A 24844-nucleotide genomic window follows, 5' to 3' on the forward strand; every position below is an offset into this window, starting at 1 on the left:
GGTGCTTGTCGGTTTCCTGTGCGCGATACCCACCCTCCCATCCCCATTTCACAGCATTTCTCAAACTATTCATTTCATTCATTTCTCTTACAGAATAATCATTTCTTAAACCAGGGTATGCCCCCTTATTTTGGCATACCGGCCATTAGACCAAGGCACACTTTCAGGTCCATTTCATAAGCTAAGTCCACACTTTCAGGTCCATTTCCGATGCTAAGTCCTATCTTTACTATAAGTGGTATCCATGTACATACCGGACATAGGGCTCCAACCATAAATACATGTTTCTGCACAGCATGGCCACCCTGTAGCAGTAAATATGCGATGGGGCGGTTGGCAAGTGGTAATGGAGGCACAGACAGCAATAAAAACTGACAGGGGTTCTAATCCCTCTCCACTCTATCCAAAACTTTAAAAAAAAAAAGTTTTGCCTTTAGTTATACTTTCAGTCTGTCTTTATATTGGACTTCTGCCATTCCCTGCATAGTAGACTTGGGTAAAAAGTAACAACGCTTAAAACTTAAGAGCTGGTTCACACAGGGGCAACACGACTCTGTGAGGCGACCTGCACACGACTTCAGCGGCGACTTGCAAAACGACTTCTGTATAGAAGTCAATGCAAGTCGCCTGAAGTCGCCCCCAAAGTAGTACAGGAACCTTTTTCTAAGTCGGAGCGACTTGAGTCGCTCCTATTAGAACGGTTCCATTGTACAGAACGGAGTGCGACTTGTCAGGCGGCTAAGTCGCCTGACAAGTCGCTCCTGTGTGAACCGGCTCTAACTCCTGGTATGGTTATTTTTCGTTAACTGATCCATAGTTACAATGTAGGTATGCATGTGCAATACCTGGCTAAACTTCATAAAAAAGCCACTGGCACCCACAGTGATTGCCACTGGCTTCTAGGTCCTGTGCCACGTGGCTGCCCTGCTGCTTAGTAAACAGGAATTTGCTCACACGGCAAAGTCACCATCCAGGGAACTCTTTTCATTTGTTCAATGAATGCAAACTGTTCTCTAATTGGATGAGATGGAGAAGAGGGGCAGTGACATCACAATCTCTACCTCATCCAATCAAAGAATGCTTTGCATTCATTGAAAAATAGCCATACCAATATATTGCAGCTTACCAGCGGTGACTGCATTAATTATCTTTAAGTACATTTTTGCAAGTACAGAATAAAACCTGACCCAATAGGAACCCAGTATTATTTGGGGGGGGGGGGTTTACATATGCTTTAATATTAATGTAAAGCATACTTTTTCAAGTTAAAGAGTAGGGCTGCACAATTAATCGTCAAGAATCGTTATCGCGATCTTGACTAAAGTGTTTCACAATTCTTTCTATGCAAAGAATTCTCTCTGCTCTTCTAAAGCCACAGCCCTCAAAAGAAAGGAAGAGAAAAACCTGGCAGTCTGCCAAGAATCAAAACATTTTTTATTAGTTGAACTTAAGTATAAACATTGTAACAATTTGTCAATGGAATAGACTGTGTGCAAGTGAAAGAAGTTTAACCACTTAAACACTAAACCTTTTTCTGACATTTGTTGGTTTCAAGTTAAAATCATTTTTTTTTGCTAGAAAATTACTTAGAACCCCCAAACATTATATAAATTTTTTTTAGTAGACACCCTAGAGAATAAAATGGTGGTTGTTGCAATATTTTATGTCACACTGTATTTGCGCAGCGGCCTTTCAAATGCATTTTTGGGGGAAAAAATTACTGAATTAAAAAAAAAAAAACACTAACCAGTAAAGTTAGCCCATTTTTTTTTTTTTTTTTTGTATAATGTGAAAGATTTTACGTCGCGAGAATCATGATCTTTTTATGTTAAGCAAAAAAAACGTGATTCTCATTTTGGCCAGAATCGCGCAGCTCTATTAAAGAGACATACAGTGGTCAACATCAGAAAAACACAATAAGGAAAACATAAAGCATATACAGGGCCCACTTTTCTGCCACGTGGCACTGTATAGTCATTTTCATGGGGCCCCAAAATACTTCATTATGTGATGTGTCTGTGCATTGACTTTCAGAATGTTGATTATGGCACTGTGAGATCTTTGATGGGCTCTCCGCAGGAACAGACAGTTAAACTTAAGGTATATCTTGGGACGTTATTGTCACCTTGCCACCTTCCTGTAATACAGATGTTTTTTAAAGTGATTCTAAAGGAAAAATTAAAAAAATAACAAACATGTTATACTTACCTGCTTTACATAAAATAAAAAACCACTTCAGAAAACACAAAGCACTGACATTATATAGTGCCAGCGTTTCTGCCACGTGACACGTTATACTTACCTTCTCTGTGCAATAGTTTTGCACAGTGCAGCTCCGATCCTCTTCTTTTTGGGTCCCCCACCAGCAGTCCAGGCTCCTCCCCTCTGCCGAGTGCCCCCAATAGCAAGCCTTTTGCTATGGGGGTACTCGAACAGGCTCACTCCTGAGCCATGCTCTGTTTGTCCATTCACACACAGAGCATGGCTTGGTTTGTCCCCACTCTCTTCTCATTGGCTCACTGGCTGTCCTTGACAGCAGCAAGAGCTAGTGGCTCCAGCTACTGTGTGAACCAATGAGGAGAGAGAGACCTGGGAGAGCCATTTGTTCTTGTGCACATGGCTGGATTGAGATTGGGTTTAGGTAAGTATAAGGGGGGGGGGGGGCTGCACAAAAGTTTTTTTTACCTTAAAGTGTTACTAAACCCTGGACCCTGCATTAACTATATCTGGTCTCCCACAGTACACAGAACATGGAAATGCAATTATTTTAGTAAATATAAACTGCTAAATACCTTTTCTCATCAGCAGTATATAGCAGTCTTGTGACTTCTATCAGTGTCCTGCCGAAGCACTGGTTAAAACTTGTAGAAGTTGTTTTCCTTCTCCTCTGACAGTCCTATGAGGCTGCATGGCCCCTGACTCTCTGTTGCAGCAGCGCTGTTGGTTCCTATGCTGATCACATGCACCCCCCACCCCCAAAATAATATAAATAAATAAAACTCTCTAGCAATACGCACCAAATAGAACATGTGCAGAGAGTGCCTCCTAGGGTTCTGTACTATTGGGGACAGTAAAAGGAGGAGTAACTCATCGCATACTAGCACATTATTAGAGACTTACCTTAACCAGTTCAGCCCGGAAGATTTGGCTGCTCAATGACCAGGCCATTTTTTGCAATATGGCACTGCATCGATTTAACTGACAATTGTGCGGTCATGCGATAATGTACCCAAACAAAATTGACGTCCTTTTTTTCCTACAAATAGAGCTTTATTTTGGTGGTATTTGATCACCTCTGCGGTTTTTATTTTTTGTGCTATAAACAAAAAAAGAGCAACAATTTTGGAAAAAAAAACAATATTTTTTACTTTTGCTATAATTAATATCCCCAAAATGTTTTTAAAAAACGAATTCCTTCCTCAGTTTAGGCCAATATATATTCTTCTACATATTTTTGGTAAAAAAAAAAATTGCAATAAGCATATATTGACTGGTTTGCGCAACAGTTTTAGTGTCTACAAACTATGGGAAAAATGTATGGCATTTTTATGGTATTTTTATTTTTTTTTACTAGTAATGGCGGTGATCTGTGATTTTTAGTGGTACTGCGACATTGCGGTGGACAGATCAGGCACTTTTGACACATTATTGGTACCATTGACATTTATACAGCGATCAGTGCTATAAAAATGCACTGATTACTGTATAAATGTCACTGGTAGGGAATGGGTTAGTACTAGGGGGCGATCAAGGGTTTAAATGTGTTCCCTGGTTAGTGTTTCTAACTGTATGGGGATAGGAATGACTGGGGAGGAGACATATCGCTGTTCCTACTTACTAGGAACAAACAATATGTCTCCTCTCCCAAGACAGAACAGACAGACATGGGATATAACCCTCCCTTCCTCTATCCAAAATGAAAAAAAAAAAGTTTTGCCTATAGTTCTATTTTAAAACAAAGCCCTCCACTGGCAGTGGTCTTCTTTCCATGTTCACGGTCTTCGGCTACATGAGTGGCTGAAGGCGCGATGACGTCACTCCTGGGCGTGCCCAGGGGAACCGCTGTTTATGGCACAGGCTCTGAAGGTCCCACACGGTATGCTAGGCCTTCAGAGCGCATGTGCTGGTGACATCACTGGCTGCATGCAGTGTAAATATCTCCTAAACAGTGAAAGTTTAGGAGATATTCACAGTACCTACAGGTAAGCCTTATTATAGGCTTACCTGTAGGTACAAGTGGTAAAACTGAGTTTACTACCACTTTAGGCTGTGTTCACACTTATGCCGGATGCGGCTCGCAGCAGGGATCTGACATGTCCCTGTTCTCCATTTCTGGGACAATCGGGCCCGAATTTTTGCCTGAATTCGGACCTGAAATGGAGCCAAAGACACACAATACCCCTGTGCAATCCACTCCGCAGCCGCCCCGGAGATTTGTGAACCGGCTCCATAGAGAGCCGGTCACAGTCTTCAGTCTTCTGTCATCCGCCGGGCGTGGGGGGGGGGTGGGGCCGAGTCCTGCTGTTTGTGTCAACGGACGCAGCAGCAGGACTCGAGAGCGTGCCCGCATGAGCGTCCCCATGGAAAGCGGCTCTCCGTGGGGGCACTCGAGAAGAGGAGGTGACAGGATCGCCGCTGGGGGACTCCAGAAGAGGAGGATCGGGGCCCCTCTGTGCAAAACCCTTGCACAGAGGAGGTAAGTATGACAAGTACTCTGGTACCATTTTGTAAAAACCTGCAAGGGAAAATAATCTTATCAGTACATTGGATGATGCCAACAGAAACAAGGTGAATGTTGTTCGAAAGTACTTTAAAAGCAAACAAAATTTTGAAGTGGTTGTAAGCCCTAAAACAAAACAAGACGAAGGCATAATGAGCTAGTATGTATAGCATACTAGCTCATTATGCATTACTTGCCTGGGATTGAAGCCCCCCACAAGCCGTCCTCATTGACCGCTTCGGCGGCCGACATCACTCCCGGAGCTACTTCCGGGTATCGCGGGCTCTGGTACTGTGATGGACCGGAGCCACAATGACATCACTCCTGCGCATGTGCGTGGGAGCCGCCGGTAACGTGCCATTGCTTCAGTTTGCTTTAGTATGCATGTGCCGATGACATCGGCACATGCAAATACAGGGGATATCTCCTAAACCGTGCAGGTTTAGCAGATATCCAGTGTAGCTACAGGTAAGCCTAATTATAGGCTTACCTGTAGCAAAAAGTGGTTGTAAAGGGTTTTGTAACGAATGTAATATCATGAACGAAAACCACATACACTGTTAGAAATTTGTTCAGTCAAGAAAATGTTTTTCCTGCTTCTAATTTTCTTGTCACTATGGTCAAAAATGAATATTGACTTAAACCTGCTAACAAATAGAAATTCAAACAAACCTACAGAAAATGCAAGTTTTCAATGAAATTCTACTAATGAATGTATGACCAGCTTTAAAGCACACCTTAGAATAAAATTGGATCTTGCCAGCTGACTAAAGTCGGTATAAAGTGACCTTTTCAGATGATAAGTAGCTGACATATGGCCAGCTGTATATTACATTTAGGCATTTTCTCAGTCTTCACCACCAACGATACGTTTTTTTTTAAGGCAGCCTGCCAGGTAGAAGGCAAAAACAGTTTCAGCAGAGGAACAGTGTGTCCTGGATGGAGCTAAGATTTCTGCGTATGTGACACTGTACAGATTCATGAATGTGTTTGGATGCTCCTGTTTACGTTAAAATATCTTGCTGCTAATGTTTGTTTAGGTCTTCTGACCTTCGGTGAATCCAGGCAGGCAAGCGCAGAAGCTCTTTCTCTCCTGACAACCTTCCTTGTTCATGGTTATTTGGGTCACAGAACATCAAGAGATGGATTAGGTGATCCCTGAGTGACTGCGCCACTTGCAGCTATTTCTGGGGGTTTGAACGGCTAAATTGCTGACACCCTGAAAAGGACCCGGTGCTGAATCACAAGAGCAGAGTTCAGGCTTAGGAAACTCGGAACAGATTGTGCATTCAAGGGCAGGCGTCTTTTAAAGTGATTCAAATGTTATTTAAATCCAGATATAAAAAACGTGATACCTATTTAACGTAAAATACCTATACTATATCCCTAGTAATAACGTAAAAAATGTTTACTATAGAACTGTCCTCTGCTTTCTTTTTGCTGCTTACAGATAAGGTTTACAAAAAAATAATGAAAAAAATATTTGCACTGTTGTCTTTCAAAAATATCTAAATATGATAAAACACAAGGCCTGCTGGGCTTCCAAACTTTTATACCAATGGAACAAATTGTCGGTTCAGGGACACTATGAAATTGATATAGCTTGCTGTTTTCTTTATGGAAAAATTTGGACAAAGTTGAAAATTAATGTCAATGTGAAGACACGGTTGAATTCGATATTTATAGTGGCTGTAAAGGGAGAAGGTTTTTTTTTATCTTAATGCATTCTAGGCATTAAGATAAAAAAACCTTCTGTGTGTTGCAGCTCGCCTCAGCCCCCCTAATACTTACCTGAGCCTCATCTCGATCCAGTAATGCACACAAGTGCCTCAAAAATTATGGGAAATCCAAAATGTTCCTGCTAAAAAGGGATGGCTCTTCAGCTTGGAGAAATTAACTCTAACTTCCAGTTCTGTCTCATGAACAGGAAGTGGAGGGGAGTCTAACCAAGGGAACACATTCAGCAAAAAACAAAAAAAAAGAAACTGAGGGGGTTTTAAAGTGGTAGTAAACTTCGGCTGCTTAAAAAAAAATGGTGCACAATTAGAAGATATTCATTTTACCTACAGGTAAGCCTTATTATAGGCTTACCTGTGGGTAAAAATCACCAAGCGGGCTTTACTACCACTTTAAAGGGGTTGTAAACCCTCATGTTTTTCTCCTAGGGGGTTATCCGATGCGGAGAGGAGCCGCCGAGGGGCCACTCTGTGCAAAACGAGCTGCACAGTGGAGGCAAGTATGATATGTTTGTTATTTAAAAAAAACAAACAAAAAACAAACAAAAACAATCACTTTAAGTATTTCCTACTATATACAAAACCAATTAAAGAAAAATGTTTTGGGTTTAAATATACTTTACATCCTGATACTTATTTAAGGACAGAGCTGTGTGGTCACAGCTTTTTTTTTTTTTTTTACAGGTATAACTGTTTTACATAGAAAAGTGACGGCAGAAAAAGACAGAGTAGTCCATCGAGTCTGCCCATTTCTTTTTGTTTTTATTACCTTATTGTCTGAGTATAGATCTATGTTTGTCCCAAGCATGTTTGAAGACATTTACTGTTGACTGTCTCACTACCTCTGCTGGTAGTTTATTCCAAGCATCAGAGTTACATTGTTACATACATAGGTTGAAAAAAAGACACAAGTCCATCAAGTATAAAAAAGAAAAAAATAAAATAAAATACAATCCCATATACGCTAACCTATACCCACCCATCAACTACCCTTTAAGTAAAATAATACTTTCTACGATTAGTTTTGAACTTTCCTCCAGTTTGTTTGAGGTCATGTCCCCGTGTTCTTGATTTTGGCTTCATATTGAAAATACAGCCCTCCCGATACTCATTTACCCCCTTGATGTATTTAAAGGTTTCAATCATGTCTCCACTTTCCCTTCTTTCCTTCAGACTGTACATAATAAGTTCCTGAAGTTGCTCTCAATATGTTTTATCCCCCAAACCTTTTACCATTTTTTTTACCCGTCTCTGGACTCGTGCTATTTGATCAATATCTTTCTATAAGTGAGGTCTCCATAACTGGCCATGGTATTCTAAATGAGGTCACACTAAAGATCTATGTAGGGGAATCAGGACCTCCTTCCTCCTGCTGGTGACCCCCTCTAGTGATGCATCCTAGAATTGTATTCGCTTTTCCCACTGCCTGGTCACAGTATTTGCTTATTTTGCAATCATCTGAAATAGGGATGAGCTTCGAGTTCAAGTCCAACCCATGTTCGACTCGAACATCGCCTGTTCGAACGTTCGCCGAATCGCAGCAATCTGGCAGTCAAGTTCCCCCAGCTGCAGTATACTGCCAGGTTTGCTCCAGTGATGAGGGAATGATGAGGAAGTCACTGACTCCACGTGGGTGCATGATAGGAGAGAGGAGGAGGAGAAGGCACATCTCCAACGAGGCAGGATGCCCTCCAGGGGCCAGCTTAAGGGCAGCACACCGACTGCATCACACCGCAGAGCTCCACATGTGCAGGGCGCTGCTGTCTCTGTGCGTTATTCCAAAAGTTCTTTGGTGTGGGCCTTTTTTGAGACGACTGCATCAGATCCCACTGCTGCTATTTGCAACATATGTCTCAAGCATATCTCGTGTGGCCAAAACATCACCCGCTTGGGCACCACATGCTTGACCAGACATATGTCGACCTGCCATGCGGTTCGTTGGCAAGCTTACCTAAAAGACCCACACCAAAGAACAAAGCGGACCTCTCCTTGCTCCTCATCAGCTGGGATCTCCAACCCCACTATACCTTCAGTCCTCTCTGAAACCTGCACTGAGAGGAATGAAGGTGTAGAATTAGGTGTGTCACAGCCAAGTACTTGCTGGCATTCTGCTATCGGTACACTGATGTTAGATTGTACCAGGCAAATTTCCCTGCCCCAGCTGCTGCACCACCGAAGAAACAAGTTTGCTCCCGGCCATCCACATGCCCAGCGGTTGAATGCTAGCTTGGCTAAATTGCTAGCACTTCAACTGCTGCCTTTTCAGTTGGTAGACTCTGCCCCCTTCTGTGAGTTTGTGGAATGTGCGGTTCCTCAGTGGCAGGTTCCCAAATGCCACTTTTTCTCACGGAAGGCGATTCCGGCTCTCTACCGGCATGTGGAAGGCAATGTCTTGGCCTCGCTGGACAGGGCGGTCAGCGGTAAGATGCATATTACCGCTGACTCATGATCCAGCAGGCATGGACAGGGACGTTACCTATCTTTCACCACGCACTGGGTGACTCTTCTGGCAGCTGGGAAGGATGCAGGACAGGGTGCTGTAGTGTTGAAGGTTGTTCCGCCACCACGCCTCCAAAATTCTACTAGTGGTGATTCTGCCACACCTCTCTCCTCCATCCCCTCCTCTTCTTTTTCCTTCATGGCCTCTTCCTTTGCTGATTTGTCCTCGGAACCAGCGGTGCTCCGTAGACGTTCAAGGGGCTACGCAAGCATGTAGGCAAAAAGATGCCATGCGGGGCTTGAGCTGGTGTGCTTGGGGGACAGGAGCCACACTGGGGCAGAGATTCTGTCAGCTCTGCAGGGCAGAGGTGGTTGACGCCATGCCAGCTTAAGCCAAGTATGGAGGTTTGTGACAATGGCACCAACCTCCTCTCCGCCCTCCGACAGGGACAACTGACTCATGTGCCCTGTTTGGCTCACATCCTTAACTTGGTGGTGCAGCGGTTCTTGGGCAGGTAACCGGGCTGGGCTTACAGGATGTTCTGAGGCAGGCCAGGAAAGTCTGTGTGCATTTCCGCAGGTCATATAATGCCAGTGCTCGACTGGCTGACCTCCAAAAGGAATTTAACCTGCCCAAGAACCGCCTAATCTGTAACATGCCCACCAGGTGGAACTCAACGTTGGCCATGCTGCAGTGGCTGCACATGCAGCAGAGGGCCATCAATGAGTACCTATGCGACTATGGCACCAGGATAGGGTCAGGGGACCTTGTTTTTTTTTCCCCACGCCAGTGGGCTATGATCAGGGATGCATGCACTGTCCTGTCACCATTTGAGGAGGCCACGAGGATGGTGAGCAGTAACAGTGCATGCATCAGTGACACTGTCCCTCTTGTCCACCTGTTGGAGCACACGCTGCATGCCCGCTGATCACACAGGAAGAGGAGGAGGTGGAGGAGGATTGTGTCAGCATGGAAGTGGAGCCTGGCACTCAGCACCAGCAGCAGTCTTCAAGGGATCAGTTACAGTCCGAAGGGAGGAGGTGGCTGCGGATCATGTCATCCTTAGTGACCCAGAGGACTCTGGACCCAATGCCTCAGCAAACCTACGCTGCATGGCCTCCCTGATCTTGCAAAACCTGTGGAAGGATCCTGGTATTCGTGGTATCAAGGGGAGGGATGATTACTGGCTGGCAACTCTCCTTGATCCACGTTACAAGGGTAAGGTTGCGGACCTTATCTTGCCGTCGCAGAGGATGAAACATCTTCGGGAGGCCTTGCAGAAAGGTTTGTGCAACGCGTTTCCAGAGCCTGGGAGGTTACAATTTCCTGGTCCTCCTGGACAACGTGTTGCTGAGGCTTCGGTCAGTCACAGAAGGAGCGGTGGAGAAGGTGGCCGTCTGAGCGATGCGTTCAGACAATTTTTTAGTCTGCGGCCCCAAGTTCTGATCGTTCCAGCAACCATCACCAGCGTCTGATTCACATGGTGCAGGATTACCTAGGGGCAAGATCAGCCTTGGACACCTTTCCCACCGAAAATCCACTGGGTTACTGGGCCTTGAGGATGGATCACTGGCCAGAGCTTGCACAGTATGCAATTGAGCTACTGGCCTGTCCTGCATCCAGCGTTTTTCGGAACGCACATTCAGTGTTGCTGGAAGCTTTGTAACTGATCACAGGGTGCGCCTGTCCACCGAATCAGTCGATCGGCTGACCTTCATAAAAATGAATCAGTCTTGGATCACCAGCTACCAAGCACCTGATGCTGATGTAACCGATTGAATTTTTTTTTTTTAATGTGAGATCCCTTCAAGACTGCCTATGCTGATGCTGAGTGACTATCCTGTTATGCTGAGTGACAATCCTCTTCCTCCTCAATTTTCATGCTGATAGCTTGTAAGAACATTTTTGGTTCTGGGCACCGCCACCAGTGGCCAAGGCCCAATTTTTCAGCCCCTGTTTCAAAGCGGCGTGTAATTACAATTTGTGATGCAATACTTTGCAGCAGGGCTCATTCTTGCGCTCCAACTATAGCATCTGTGAGGGGTTGCAGTGTTGTGGCACCAGTGCCTAAGGCCCAATTTTTCTGCCCCTGTTCAACAGGGACATGTAATTACAATTCTTGATCTAATATTTCACAACAGGGCCCATTCCTGCGCCCACCAAAAGTAACTGTGAGGGCTTACAGTGTTGTGCCACCAGCACCACCACCACCAAAGGCCCAATTTTTCTGCCCCTGTTCAACAGGTGCATGTAATTACAATTCTTGATCTAATATTTCACAGCAGGGCCCATTTCTGCGCCCACCAAGAGTAACTGTGAGGGCTTACAGTGTTGTGGCAACACCAACCCCTAAGGCCCCTATTTCTGCAGAGTATATAGGGCAGGCCCCTACTTTCAAACATCCAACTTACAAACGACTCCTACTTGCAAACGGAAGGAGACAACAGGAAGTGAGATGAAATCTACCCCTAGGAAGGGAAATTCTCTCCTGTAAGAGTTAATATGGGAAAAACGTGTCTCCTCTTCACTGATGCTTTATCACCAATCCTTGTTTCATGAAAAACCCCAAATTTTCAAAAAACATTTGCCATTGGGACAGAAAGTGAGGTGAAATCTTCTGAAGAGGCGCACAGACAGCAAAACAAATGTCACAACCATAACCCTTCCCTATGTTTTCCAAAAAGCTTAAAAATAGATTTTTTGGCTGGAGCTACACTTTAAAAATGTACCAGTTCAAAATTACAAACAGATTCTACTTAACAACAAACCTACAGTCCCTGTCTTGTTTTCACCGCCTGTATACTGCTGTTCAGAGTATATAGGGCCTGGGAGCCCCACGCCTTTCCTTTTTTTAATTTGGGTGCGGGGTTCCCCTTAATATCCATACAAGACCCAAAGGGCCTGGTAATGGACTGGAGGGGGGGGGGGGGTACCCATGCCGTTTGTCTCAATGATTTTCATACATATTTCCCGGGACCCGACGTTACATTAAAGCCGCAAACAGTTTTAAATTACTTTTATTCCTTTAAAAATGTCATTTTGTGCAGGGACTGTTCTAAGCACGGGAAACACTTTACAGACATACTATAGACACCCCCCAGGTACGATATTTAAAGGAATATTTCACTTTTTTCAATTTAAGCATAATTAAAATTACTACTCCTGAAAAAACAGCTGTTTTTAAAACTTTTTTTTTGCATTGATACATGTCCCCTGGGACAGGACCCAGCTCCCCAAACCCTTTTTAGGATAATAACTTGCATATTAGCCTTTAAAATTAGCACTTTTGATTTCAAACGTTCAAGTCCCATAGACTTTAATGGAGTTCTAAAGTTTGCGCAAACTTTCGGTACGTTCGCAGGTTCTGGTGCGAACCGAACTGGGGGGAGTTCGGCTCATCCCTAATCTGAAATAAATACCCCCAAATCTTTATCCTCTAGTGCTTGCCAACACTGTACCCCCAATGTTGTACTCTCTCAGGGGATTATTTTTCCCTAGGTTCATTATTTTACATTTATAAACATTGAACTGCAGTTTCCATTGCTTTGACCAGTTTTCCTCCTAAAAGTTGCTTGCTATCTTAAAGGAGAAGTACAGCTCAGCGCTCCAGTGAGTGCGGGGGGGGGGGGGGGCAGAGCAGAGAGCTGGTGGCTGACAGTCACCAGCTCTTTGCTCAAGGAGCTCTGAGAATCGAGTGATCAGCTGTGTTTGATGGCTCGGTTCTCAGTCTTAGAGCCGACGGGGGACAGATGCAGCACCAGACCAATGCAGCATCCACCTAGGCAAGTATGATTTTGGAAAAAAAGAAAAAACCCAAACTTCTCTTTTAAAATCAGGGAGCACCCCCTTTTACCAATACAAATGTGCAGCGGAATGTTCTATCCTGCCTATATCATATTTTTCCAAGCTAAGAAATAGAAACTCCTTTGACCATGATGTATGTAGTGAAAAGAAATGCCCCTGACACAATAATTGTTACAAAAAATGATTGCTTAAATCCACAAGTGGCTTTATTACATCTTGTTTTTCTTATACTGACTTTTTTAAATAACAAGTACAACAATTTGTAGGTTGGAGAAAAGGCTTAAGCTGGCCATGCATTATACAAATTTCCATTTCCTTTACATTTACCTTCAACCAGGCCCGGACTGGGATAAAAAATTAGCCTGGTAGTAAAGTCTTGGTTTTCTTTTAGTTAAAAATAACAAACATGTTATACTTACCTGCTCTATGCAGTGGATTTGCACAGAGCAGCCCCGATCCTCCTCTTCTCGGGTTCTTCTTGGATGCTACTGGCCCCTCCCTCCTGTCGAGTGCCCTCACAGCAAGCAGCTTGCTATGAGTGCACCCGAGCCGAGTCACAGCTCCCTGTGTCCATTCAGACATGGAGCCATGGCCCGCCCCCTTTCTCTCCTCATTGGCTGACTGACTTTGATTGACAGCAGCGGGAGCCAATGGCACCGCGCTGCTGTCACAGCCAATGAGGAGGGCAGCCGAGACATTCCAACAACAACGATGGATCCAGAGGGACTTCAGGTAAGTATTAGGGTGGCTGACGGGGGCTGCTGCACACAGAAGGTTTTTTATCCTAATGCATAGAATACATTAAGATAAAAAAAACCTTCTGACTTTACAATCACTTTAAGCCGGGTACACATTACAGTTTTTTCGTGCAATGTGTAAACTCACAGCTCCGGTCAGGAACCGCTGTACTAAACATGCAAATTTTAGTCCAGCAATCTCTCCAAAATCTGACTTTTGTCTTAGTGCAGATTTCTGGGAAAATTGGTGAGCCAATCACACAAGCAGGAAATTATGTTTCTGGGGAGTACACACTCTAAGAACAGAACAACCCCAGGTAGCCATATTGCAATACATTCTCAGAAAATGATAGAGCTGCAGACTGAAAAGGAAAGGACATTTTTAATAACATTCAATTACAATATTATTAGTGTCGCAATTACCGTATTTATCGGCCTATAACACGCACAGGCGTATAACACGCACATTCATTTTAAGAGGAAAGTTTCAGGAAAAAAACTTAAATTTTAAATAAGGAACTTTGAAGCAAAATAAGGGTCAGTGGCCATCTGCAGCCTCACCATTGCCATCAATGCAGCCTGATCAATGCCCATCTGCAGCCTCACAAGTGCCATCAATGCAGCCTCATTAGTCCACATCAATGCAGCCTCGCCATTGCCATCAATGCAGCAGCCTCGCCATTGCCATCAATGCAGCAGCCTCGCCATTGCCATCAGTGCAGCCTGATCGATGCCCATCTGCAGCCTAGAGGGGACAGGGAGGGGGGCGGGACGAGTGCCGACAGATTACATACAGATACAGTGAGAATCTCCTATGATAGACAGAACAGTGGTCCAATGGTGGCCCAGGAGATGGGACTTCCTATTACAGAGGCCGCCAAGTAAACAGGAGATTCAAACTGTATGTATTCTGACGGCTCTCATCACGCCCCCCTCCCTGTCCCCTCTGAGGCAGCTAAAATTAAAGTATTGGCGTATAACACGCACACGCTATTTGCACCCGATTTTCATGGTGAAAAAGTGAGTGTTATACGCCAATAAATACAGTATATGCGTTATATTATTTTTTCTTTATTTGCTTTTTTTTTTCCCCACGAAAATGGAGTTACCCTTTAAGCCATGTGACTGCACTTTGCAAACCTCATTGGGCTTAATAACAGATAATTAAATAATTGCTGAATATAGCTGTCACCTACCTGATACAAGCTAATTTGAGGAGAGGGTGTGCCTTACACCTTCTGCCCAATACCCCTTGGAGTTAGAGATAAGGTGTAGCAGGGCAAGGAATGGCACAGATGGTTGCAGTCACAGCAGAAAGTGAGAAGACAGTCTACGAGCTGCTGTGCGGCTGGAGTAACTTGAGCCAGGCCTGTGCAGGAAGCAACTTGCAGGTGCAAAGGTGAGAGTTGTATTCATGATGAACAGGGTCAGCAACAGCAGGGCCACAGAAGTACCAATATAGGGGCGGGATCAAAGTCCACACCAAGATTGAATAACAGAAGGGCACAAGCGGTACCAAGACTACAAGCAGAAGGTATAGTCAGGATAAGAGCCAAGGTTAGTGATAGGAGATCTGGAAGCAGCAGAGTCAGGAGACAAGCCAGATCAAACACAGGATAGGGGAACGCAGGTCAGGACATAGGAGTTTGTGACCAATTAGCAACTCCCCTTCATTATACTGTCCTTCCCGCCCGGCCTATAGCAAAATGATGGCCGGGAGGTGGTTGCGTTATCTTGACTGGGCGTCATATGACGTCCAGCAGGATAACAGCCGCCACGCTCCCGTGGAGGCGCGCACCGCGGCGATCGGTGGTGCAGTGTGTCAGTCTGACACACCGCTACTCCGATCTCGGTAAAGAGCCTCCGACAGAGGCTCTTTACCACGTGATCAGCCGTGTCCAATCACAGCTGATCACGACGTAAACAGGAAGAGCCGTTGATTGGCTTTTCCTCACTCGCTTCTGACAGACGCGAGTAGAGGAGAGCCGATCGGCTGCTCTCCTGACAGGGGGGGTCTGTGCTGATTGTTTATCAGTGCAGCCCCCCCTCGGGTTCCCGCCCAGGACCACCATCATGCCACCCAGGGCCACCAGGATGGTCATCCACACAGGACCACCAGGTATGCCCCCCCTAGACCACCAGGGAAATGCAAATCTGTGCCAAGGCAGCTGCCCATCAATGCCCAGGCAGTTGCCAATCAGTGCCCACTCACAATGCCTACCACTGCCAGTGCCACCAGGGATGCCTATCAGTGCCATGTATCAGTGCCCAGCAGTGCCGCCCATCAGTGCCCAGCAGTGCCGCCTATCAGTGCCACCCATAAGTACCCATCTTTGCAGCCCTTCAGTGCCCATTAGTGCCACCCATGAGTGCCCATCAGTGCCGCCTATCAATGCCCATCAGTGCTACATATCAGTGCCACCCATCAGTGGCGCCTACCAGTGCCTATTGTCGGTGCCCGTCAGTGCCCGTTAGTGCCGCTCATTGGTGCCGCCTTATCAGTGCCCGTCAGTGCTGCCTTATCAGTGCCCATCAGTGAAGGATAAAACGTACTTATTTACAGAATTTTATACCAGAAACAAAAGCAAAACTTTTATTTTTTTCAAAATTTTCGGTCTTTTTTTATTTAGCAAAAAATAAAAACCGCAGAGGTGATCAAATACCTCCAAAAGAAAGCTCTATTTGTGGGAACAAAATGATAAAAATTCTGTTTAAGTACAGTGTAGCATGACCGCGCAATTGTCATTTAAACATCGACAGCTCAGAAAGCTGAAAATTGGCTTTGGCAGGAAGGGGGGGTAAGTGCCTGGTATTGAAGTGGTTAAATAGGGCTACTGGTACCAAAGTTAGTGCTGGACGTGCATGCTCATTCAAGCTAAAGCTGTAAGTTGTGCGTGTCCTTGCACTCAACCTTCCTGACAATAACTCTTTTAACTAACTTTTTTTTTTAAAGTATCCTTATCATAATACATTACTTTTGTGAATTGAGTCTATTACATGTCACTTCTGAAATATAAAAGTCTGCCGGCCTAATTTTTTGGGGAAGTAAAGTTCCGCTTTAAACATTTTCTTTTAATGGAGGTCTATACATCAGACTATAGACCTCAGTCTCTCTAAGTGAGGGACGATTGGGGGTAGGGCTGGACTGGGGATAAAAACCAGCCCTAGAAATAATTTTATACCTGCCCCATAGGATTCTTATACTAGCTCAACAGCATGACGTCATTATTTTCTTGTTCATAAAAGGGAAAAACATGCATTTTAAAGCACATTTGAAGAGTGTAAGGGGGAATTCTGCAGACTCTGACGTAAAGGAGAACCTCAGAAACTCTGGGAATGTGAGGAAATGGGGGGGGACTCTGGTGACCAGAGACCACCTTCCGCAGAAAGAATACACTAAGATAGGGGGGGGGGCTTACTGATATAAGGGGAAAACCTTCATATCAGAGCCCCCTTACATTTTTGTATTCACTCCCCCGTTACATCACTGACCCCATCTCAAACTGGCCTGGCAGCGCTGTCACTGACATCCTCTCAGGTGCACCGTGCAGGGATCAGTCAGTCAGCTCCAGCTTGGTGGCTCTGGTTTTATCCCATAGTCTCCTCTCCACAGTCCACATATGTCTGACTTCTCTCATGACTCTCATCCCGGCGGCACTCCCACTCTTGACTCCTCTCCAGAACCTCAGAGACTGCAGACATGATAAAAGACAAGAGATGGTCAGAGGTTGCGAACATGATAAAAGATATGGTTAGAGGCTGCAGTTATGGTACAGTAGATGGTCAGAGGCTGTGGACATGATACAGGAGATGTCAGAGGCTGCGGAAATGATATAGGAGATATCAGAGGCTGCGGACATGGTACAGGAGGTGGTCATAGGCTGTGCAGACATGGTACAGGAGATGTCAGAGGCTGAGTGGACATGGTATAGGAGGTGGTCATAGGCTGTGCAGACATGGTGATGTGTGCACCGATTGCAGTCTCCAGACCTAAGGACAAGGCTTGCAGACAGCTGCTGGCTGACGTGTTTCGAAGGTGGTACCTTCTTCTTCAGAGCCTACCAGTGTACATCTCTTACGGCTACTTAAATGTATGTACTCATCAAGGAAGTACAAACCAGACTGACTCAGGTGCCACTCCCATAAGATGGGCGGTCTAGAGGCGGACCCTGACACAGCACCATAGAAACCATTTATGTACACATATACAACCAAACAGACATGTATGGGGGGCACAAGTGCACAAGACATGGGTATGTCATGATAGCAGAGATGCAGGTACGTATAAAATGTGGTGAGGCACATAAAACAGCTGACAAGCTCAACTTTCAAAGTCCCATAGGTGCGGCCACTAGCATGAACAAAACAATACATAATATATATTGAAAATAGAAATAGCAGTAGCCATCAAGCCATATAAATAAATCTGCACTATAGCCAACATATAAAGGATGTCATAGGGAACAACCAAAAAATAAATAAAGGATGTCATAAGGAACAACCAAAAACCAGGGCCCATCTACATTTGTCATCCTTTGGGGACGAATAACTTCCACCCCAAAATGTGTAAATGTAAGGACATCTTACCTTGTGCTTGCTGTGGCGCACTCTGATCGCTGTGTCCACAGCTGATCACAGGTCAGGGTAAAGAGCCAGCGGCTCCTTAGCATGTGATTAGCTGTGTTTAATCACAGCTGATCATGTTGTAAACACAAGACGGTTATCAGCATTCCTTTCCTCATGCTGTCAGCGTGAGTAGAGGAGAGCCGATAACCGGATTGTATAAAAGGGACATCGACACTGATAATCAGGGCACTGATTATCAGTGTCCTGATTCCAGTCCCAACAGTGCCCACCAGTGCTGCCAATTAGTGCCCACCAGTGCTGCCAATCAGTGCCTCCTTATCAGTGTCATCTACCAGTGCCACCTATCAGTGCAGCTTCATCAGCACACATCAGTGAAGGAGAAAAATTACCTGTTTGCAAAATTGTACAACAAACTATGAAAAACATTTTTTTTTTTTCAAAATTTTTGGTCTTTTTCGTTTATTTCGCTAAAAATAAAAAACCCAGTAGTGATTAAATAACACCAAAAAAAAGTTCTATTTGTGTGAAAAAAATTATAAAAATGTAATTTGGGTACAGTGCTGCATGAGCGCACAATTGTCATTCAAAGTGTGACAGTGCTGAAAGCTGAAAATTGGCCTTGGCAGGAAAGGGGTAAAAGTGCCCAGTAGGCAAGTGGTTAATACTTGAACTTGAACTCATACTTGAACTCAGGCAATGATTCAATGGACTAAAGCTAGAGACAGAGAGGTAACCAACATTTCCAGTAAGATGTCATCAATGGTAGCCTCTTCTGTATATGTTTCTGTATAGGTTTCCTTTAAGTGTAGGAATAGTGGTGCTTCTTGGTCCAAAGAGCAGGATCTTATAGCATCTAATCAGAATTTACCATTTATCAGTATACATCAGCCAAAGCAGTAGAATATTATGATTCGTTTTGTTGCCATGGGTTTTATATTTGTACATTGCTCTTTCATCATGAGATAAACCCATAAGCCTGTAACATGAATTGTAAGTGAATTTGCACATTTTGATTTGCATTATTAAGTCCTGTTTTTCCATTTGTCTTGTTATTTTTTTTTTTTTTCGAAAGCTTTGCTGTTGGATATCCTGACAGTGGCTGGGCTCCAAAAGTTGGTCAAACGTCGTGGCCCCTTTGAGATGTCTCCAGGTATCTTGGACTACCTTGTCCTTGACGTCTACTCCTTCCCAGCAAGCCATGCCAGTAGAGCCACCATGGTGTCCAAGTTCTTCCTAAACCACTTGGTCCTTGCTATTCCTCTACGTATCCTGTTGGTCCTGTGGGCCTTCTCTGTTGGATTCTCCCGCATTATGATTGGCCGGCACCATATCTCTGATGTCATGGGAGGATTTGTGATTGGCTACATGCAATTTAACTTTGTGGAAATAATTTGGCTGCCTTCTAATACGTGTCAGATGCTTATCTCTCTCTGGTGAAGATTTCCATTCTGAAGATGAATGAGACTTCTAATGAAACAAGACTAAGAGGAGAGAAGCTATTCCCTCAAAAATAAATGGACTTTAATGCATATTTCCTTGTTCTATGGTCAGTGTAATTGAAAAATGGTTTTACGTAATGTTCTGTCTTAGAAAGTATTAAAAATAGTGTTACTCTGTATCGGTATGATCTTAATTAGTTTTAGAGAAGAAAAAAAACTACAATACCATTGTTCTCCACGCACCTCTCAGATTTGGTGTGCTCACTCAAGAGCTGTCTTAAAATGGAACTCTGGACAAAATAATGTAAGAATCTTAATTTTAAGCATACACATACAGTATATAGGTGCATCTCAAAAAATTAGAATATCATGAAAAAATTTTATTTCAGTAATTCAATTCAAAAAGTGAAACTCATATATTATATAGATTCATTACACAGAGTGATGTATTTCAAACATTTCTTTCTTATAATTTTGATGATTATGGCTTACAGCTAGTGAAAACCCAAAATTCAGTATTTCAAAAGTAGAAAAAGTTGTGAAAAAGTTCAATATTGTAGACTCATGGTGTCACACTCGAATCAGCTAATTAACTCAAAACACCTGTAAAGGTTTCCTGGGCCTTTAAATCAGGAGTCTCAAACTGGTGGCCCTCCAACTGTTGCGGAACTACAAGTCTCATCATGCCTCTGCCTGACGGAGTCATGCTTGTAATTGTTAGCCTTGTAATGCCTCATGGGACTCGTAGTTTTGCAACAGCTAGAGGGCCGCCAGTTAGAGACCCCTGCTTTAAATGGTCTCTCAGTCTGGGTCAGTAGGTTACACAATCATGGGGAAGACTGCTGACTTGACAGTTCTCCAGAAGACTGTCGTTGACACCATCCACACAGAAGGTAAGTCACAAAATGTCATGACACAAATGTCAGACCAGGCCCAAGTCTCTTGCTTCAAGTAGACACCCATCTGCTGCTGTGCGAGAGGACTGTGGCCTACCACGCGGTAACGCGGCGATCCCAGCTCAGACCAAGGCGGGTCCAACGCTATTTGCTACACGAGGGGCATCACCGCAGCATCGCTGTAACTAACAGGATCAGGCGACTGGCGGTCCCAACAGCCAGACTGTCATCTCCACCCATTCGCCAGAAGGAAGAATTGACTTGGATCGCAAGAGGTCCTACACTGTTCTCCAGTTTGGTGAGAGGGCATCTGCCCACCAATTCAATCTCTGCCACCATCATATTTCACAGGACACTGTTTATAGACATTTTACACCTGGAATTACCTTATCATATTTCACAGGACACTGTATACAGACACCTTACACCTGGAATTGCTTTACGGATTACTGCTGGCCAGGCTCAGTTGCTTTGCCTTGACTACATAGCATCGTGCCACAATCAGAATTCTTGTTCTTTGAGCTCCAACTTGCCAGTGAAGATCATTGCAAGGCCTTGCATCCTGGACACTGGATGCTATTCTATTGCTATTTAAAGGGAAACACCACTAATACCTATATTACCTCATCTCTCATTAGGATTAAAGGTATAAGAGGCCGGCCTGGGGTTCTCCTTTAGCAGTGGTATTGTAGACAGCAAACTTAGCTGACTAATACCCTGCATTGTGTCAGTGTGTTATTTAAAGGTATACACATCATGTCTAAACCTAGAGTGTCAGGGGGGCTGGAAAGTTCACATGGTCAAGGTGGCACAGATAAACATGCAATTCTAAGCAACCCCCAAAGGGCAGTGCTACACTGATTTAATTTTCCAGCAGGACTTGGCACCTGCCCACACTGCCAACAGTACCAATGTCTGGTTTAATGATCACGGTATCACTGTGCTTGCTTGGCCAGCAAACTCACCTGGCCTAAACTCCATAGAGAATTTGTGGGGTATTGTCAAGAGGAAGATGAGAGACACCCAGGGCTGGTACAAGGATTTTTGACACCCTAGGCGAAACCTCATTTTGCCCCCCCCCACCCCCCCCAGCTTCACCCCTGACTCCTAGTAACAGCATCGATCAAATGCAGCCTCACCAGTACTGATCAAATACAACCTCACCAGTACTGATCAAATGCAACCTCACCAACACCAATCAAATGCAGCCTCACCAGTACTGAGCAAATGTAAGGACCAACGCCGATCAAATTCAATCTCACCAGCACCGATCAAATGCAACCTCACCAAACGCTGATCAAATGCAGCCTCACCAGTACTGATCAAATGCAACCTCACCAGCACTGATCAAATGCAACCTCACCAACGCCGATCAAATTCAACTTCACCAGCACCGATCAAATGCAACCTCACCAGCACTGATCAAATGCAACCTCACCAACGCCGATCAAATGCAGCCTCACCAATACTGATCAAATGCAACCTCACCAACGCTGATCAAATGCAGCCTCACCAGCACCAATCAAATTCAGCCTCACCAGTACCGATCAAATGCAGCCTCACTAGTACCGATCAAATGCAGCCTCACCAGCAACGATCAAATGCAACCTCACCAACGCCGATCAAATGCAGCCTCACCAGCACCGATCAAATTCAGCCTCACCTGCAACGATCAAATTCAGCCTCACCAGTAATGATCAAATGCAGCCTACCGTGGAGGGGGGGAGGACCGCTCGGTACACACAAATCAGTGATTGGCAGATAATTATACACTATATCTGTATATACTTTATACAAACATTATTATGTCATTTCAGTAACAGTGAAAACTTTTACTTAGCAGGTTCTGACTGGGGCTCACCTTTGCAGCTGCATACTAGTCTCTCTGCATCTGACGACGTGACTCTGCCGCTGCCAGTGCAAGGGACAAACAGTTTTAAACGCTGCCAGCCTCAAATCCAGGCAGGCGCCACTGTCACCAAGCCCAAAGCGCTGCCAGTGTCTCCATTTACACCTGTCATTGTTCAGGTGGACAGGCAAGGCCAGGAAGGAGAGCGACCAGGGGAGGTGGGGGGCAGACTATGCGTGCGGCAGTGGGCAGAGAGGCAGAGCTGGCTGTAGCAGGACATCAGAGACTGCTGCTGACAGACAACATGACAGTGACCGTGCACGGTGGGAAACAGACAGACAGGTCACTGGCAGCCTGGCATTGATGATCAGAGGCGCGCAGCGCAGCCGGGGTTGTCTTCTTATCTTCCTTCATTTGATTCAGCCAGGGCACTGTCACAGGCGGCACGCCCGCCACCGCTGCACCTCTGACACTGTACGGAGGGCCTAGGGAGCGGCTGCCTGTTGTGTTGAGCTGGCTGCAGAGAGAGGGTAGAGGGTCACCAGTGGCCGGGTGCCCTAGGCGGAGGTACGCCCTAGGTGGCTGCCTAGTCCACCTAGTGGTAGCACCGGCCCTGGAGACACCAGACCCAACAATGCAGACGAGCTGAAGGACGTTATCAAAGCAACCTGGGCTTCCATAACACCTCAGCAGTGCTACAGGCTGATCACCTCCATGCCACGCCGCATTGATGTAGTAATTCATGCAAGAGGAGCCCCGACCAAGTATTGAAAGCATACAGTACTATACTGTACATGGACATACTTTTCAGTAAGCCAGCATTTCTGTATTAAACATCCTTTTTTTAATGGTCTTATGTAATCTAATTTTCTGAGAATTTTGGGTTTTCACTAGCTGCAAGCCATAATCATCAAAATTAAAAGAAAGAAATGCTCAAAATACATTACTCTGTGTGTAATCAATCTAAATAAGATAGGAGTTTCACTTTTTGAATTGAGTTACTGAAATAAATTAACTTTTTGATGATATTCTAATTTTTTTAGATGCACCTGTATATTCTGCCTTACCATTATAGCTGCATACATTACATCTTCAATATGCACAGTTCCAGAGTTTGTATTTTTGTCTATCCATTCCACAAAATTTACACAACTCTGCCAGGCAGAGTAGGAGACCTACAAAAGGAAAATGTGAAAAGAGAGCCTCACCTGCAGTAATTGCTAGGGACCATGCAGCTTATAGATAAGGGAACTTTATTACACAAAAATATCAAATGGTAATACAAAAAACACTTGGATAAAAATCCCATCACCAACACTTCAGTAAAAAATTAATTGAAATAGACAACGTTGTCTGATCAAGATGCAGCTGCATCATTAAAATCCACACACTTACATATGTTAACATAACATCCCTGGTATAATAAACACTATGGTGAAGTGAAATCCCTGTTGAAACACCATAGAAAAGGAATATTTCCACAGTGTACGGGTGTCAGGGCTGCGCTCAGCCCTTCCTTCTCTGAGCTGGCCGCTCAGCTGTTGGCAAATTGCCAGCTCCCATCTCTCTCCACAGTTACTCAGCTGTTGATGATATCCTGCTCGTCAGTTCTGCCTACATAAGCCGTCCAGCCCAGAGGAGCTCTGCCTTCACCTTGGTCAACATCACAGAAAGTCTCCTGCGATCCTGTTCAAGACTTGCTTTGCTGACATCCCTTCTGACTCCAAATCCTGCTTGCTGTTCCACTACATTGATCCCTGACTTCTGGCTTGGCTGACTATCTGTTCTGGTTACTGAACTTTGGCTACATTTGTTCTTTTTACTTTTGTTATTAAACAAGCGTGATTTAACTGTACTTCTGTCTCGGTCTGATTTCATGGTTTCTGACAACGGGATGGTTGAGCAAAAATGAGGGTTCTGCGAGTGCAGCAAGGGGGGGTAAGCAAGTTTTTCCTACGACCACCGTGGATAGCAACTCCAGGCACTAACGTGCCGTATGTAGTGCAAGTATGTATCCCAAGTCCAAGGTTTTCCACAGGAGGGTGAAGCTGGGAAGTGGTAATGCAGTAAGGTCATATACAGTCAGGTCCATAAATCTGGAGTTGCTATCCACAGTGGTCATAGGAAAAACTTAAACCCCCCCCCCCCGCTGCACTCGCAGATCCCCCATTTTTTGCGCAACCATCCCGTACAGTGTGGGAATATTCCTTATCTATGGCATTTCCACAGTGATTTCACTTCACCATAGTCAGAGGCTGCTCTAGGCTTTGTGAGGCCTTATGCCGCGTACACACGGCCGGACTTCCCGACAGAAAAAGTCCGATGGGAGCTTTCGGTCGGACATTCCGACCGTATGTATGCCCCATCGGACTTTTTCTGTCGGCATTTCCAACGGACTCAGATATAGAACATGCTCTAAATCTTTCCATCAGAAATACTGACGAATTTTAGCCTGTTGGCAAATCCGGCCGTGTGTATGCGGCATTAGGCAAATCTTTTCATGAGGCCCCAAAATGGGAAAAATAATTAAGGCGATAAAAAAATAACTATAAATTGCATATATTAAGAGCCTTAAATCGTATGAACTATGAATTCACAGTTTCTAGAATTTTCTCTAACCAATTACTCTAATGCCC

At 44.7% G+C, this 24844-nt stretch overlaps 1 protein-coding gene across 1 annotated transcript in view; it reads left to right on the top strand.

The window, feature by feature from the left end:
• Positions 1-19640, top strand: part of PLPP7 (phospholipid phosphatase 7 (inactive)) — a 31673-nt gene extending 12033 nt beyond the window's left edge. The window contains exon 2 of the mRNA XM_073600501.1: positions 19097-19640. Coding sequence (XP_073456602.1) covers positions 19097-19461 — 365 coding nt within the window. The 3' untranslated portion in view covers positions 19462-19640. The remainder of the gene's footprint in view (positions 1-19096) is intronic.
• The last annotated feature ends 5204 nt before the right edge of the window (positions 19641-24844 follow it).

The sequence above is a fragment of the Aquarana catesbeiana genome, linkage group LG09, assembly GCF_042186555.1.
Source record: "Aquarana catesbeiana isolate 2022-GZ linkage group LG09, ASM4218655v1, whole genome shotgun sequence".
NCBI lineage: Eukaryota > Metazoa > Chordata > Amphibia > Anura > Ranidae > Aquarana > Aquarana catesbeiana.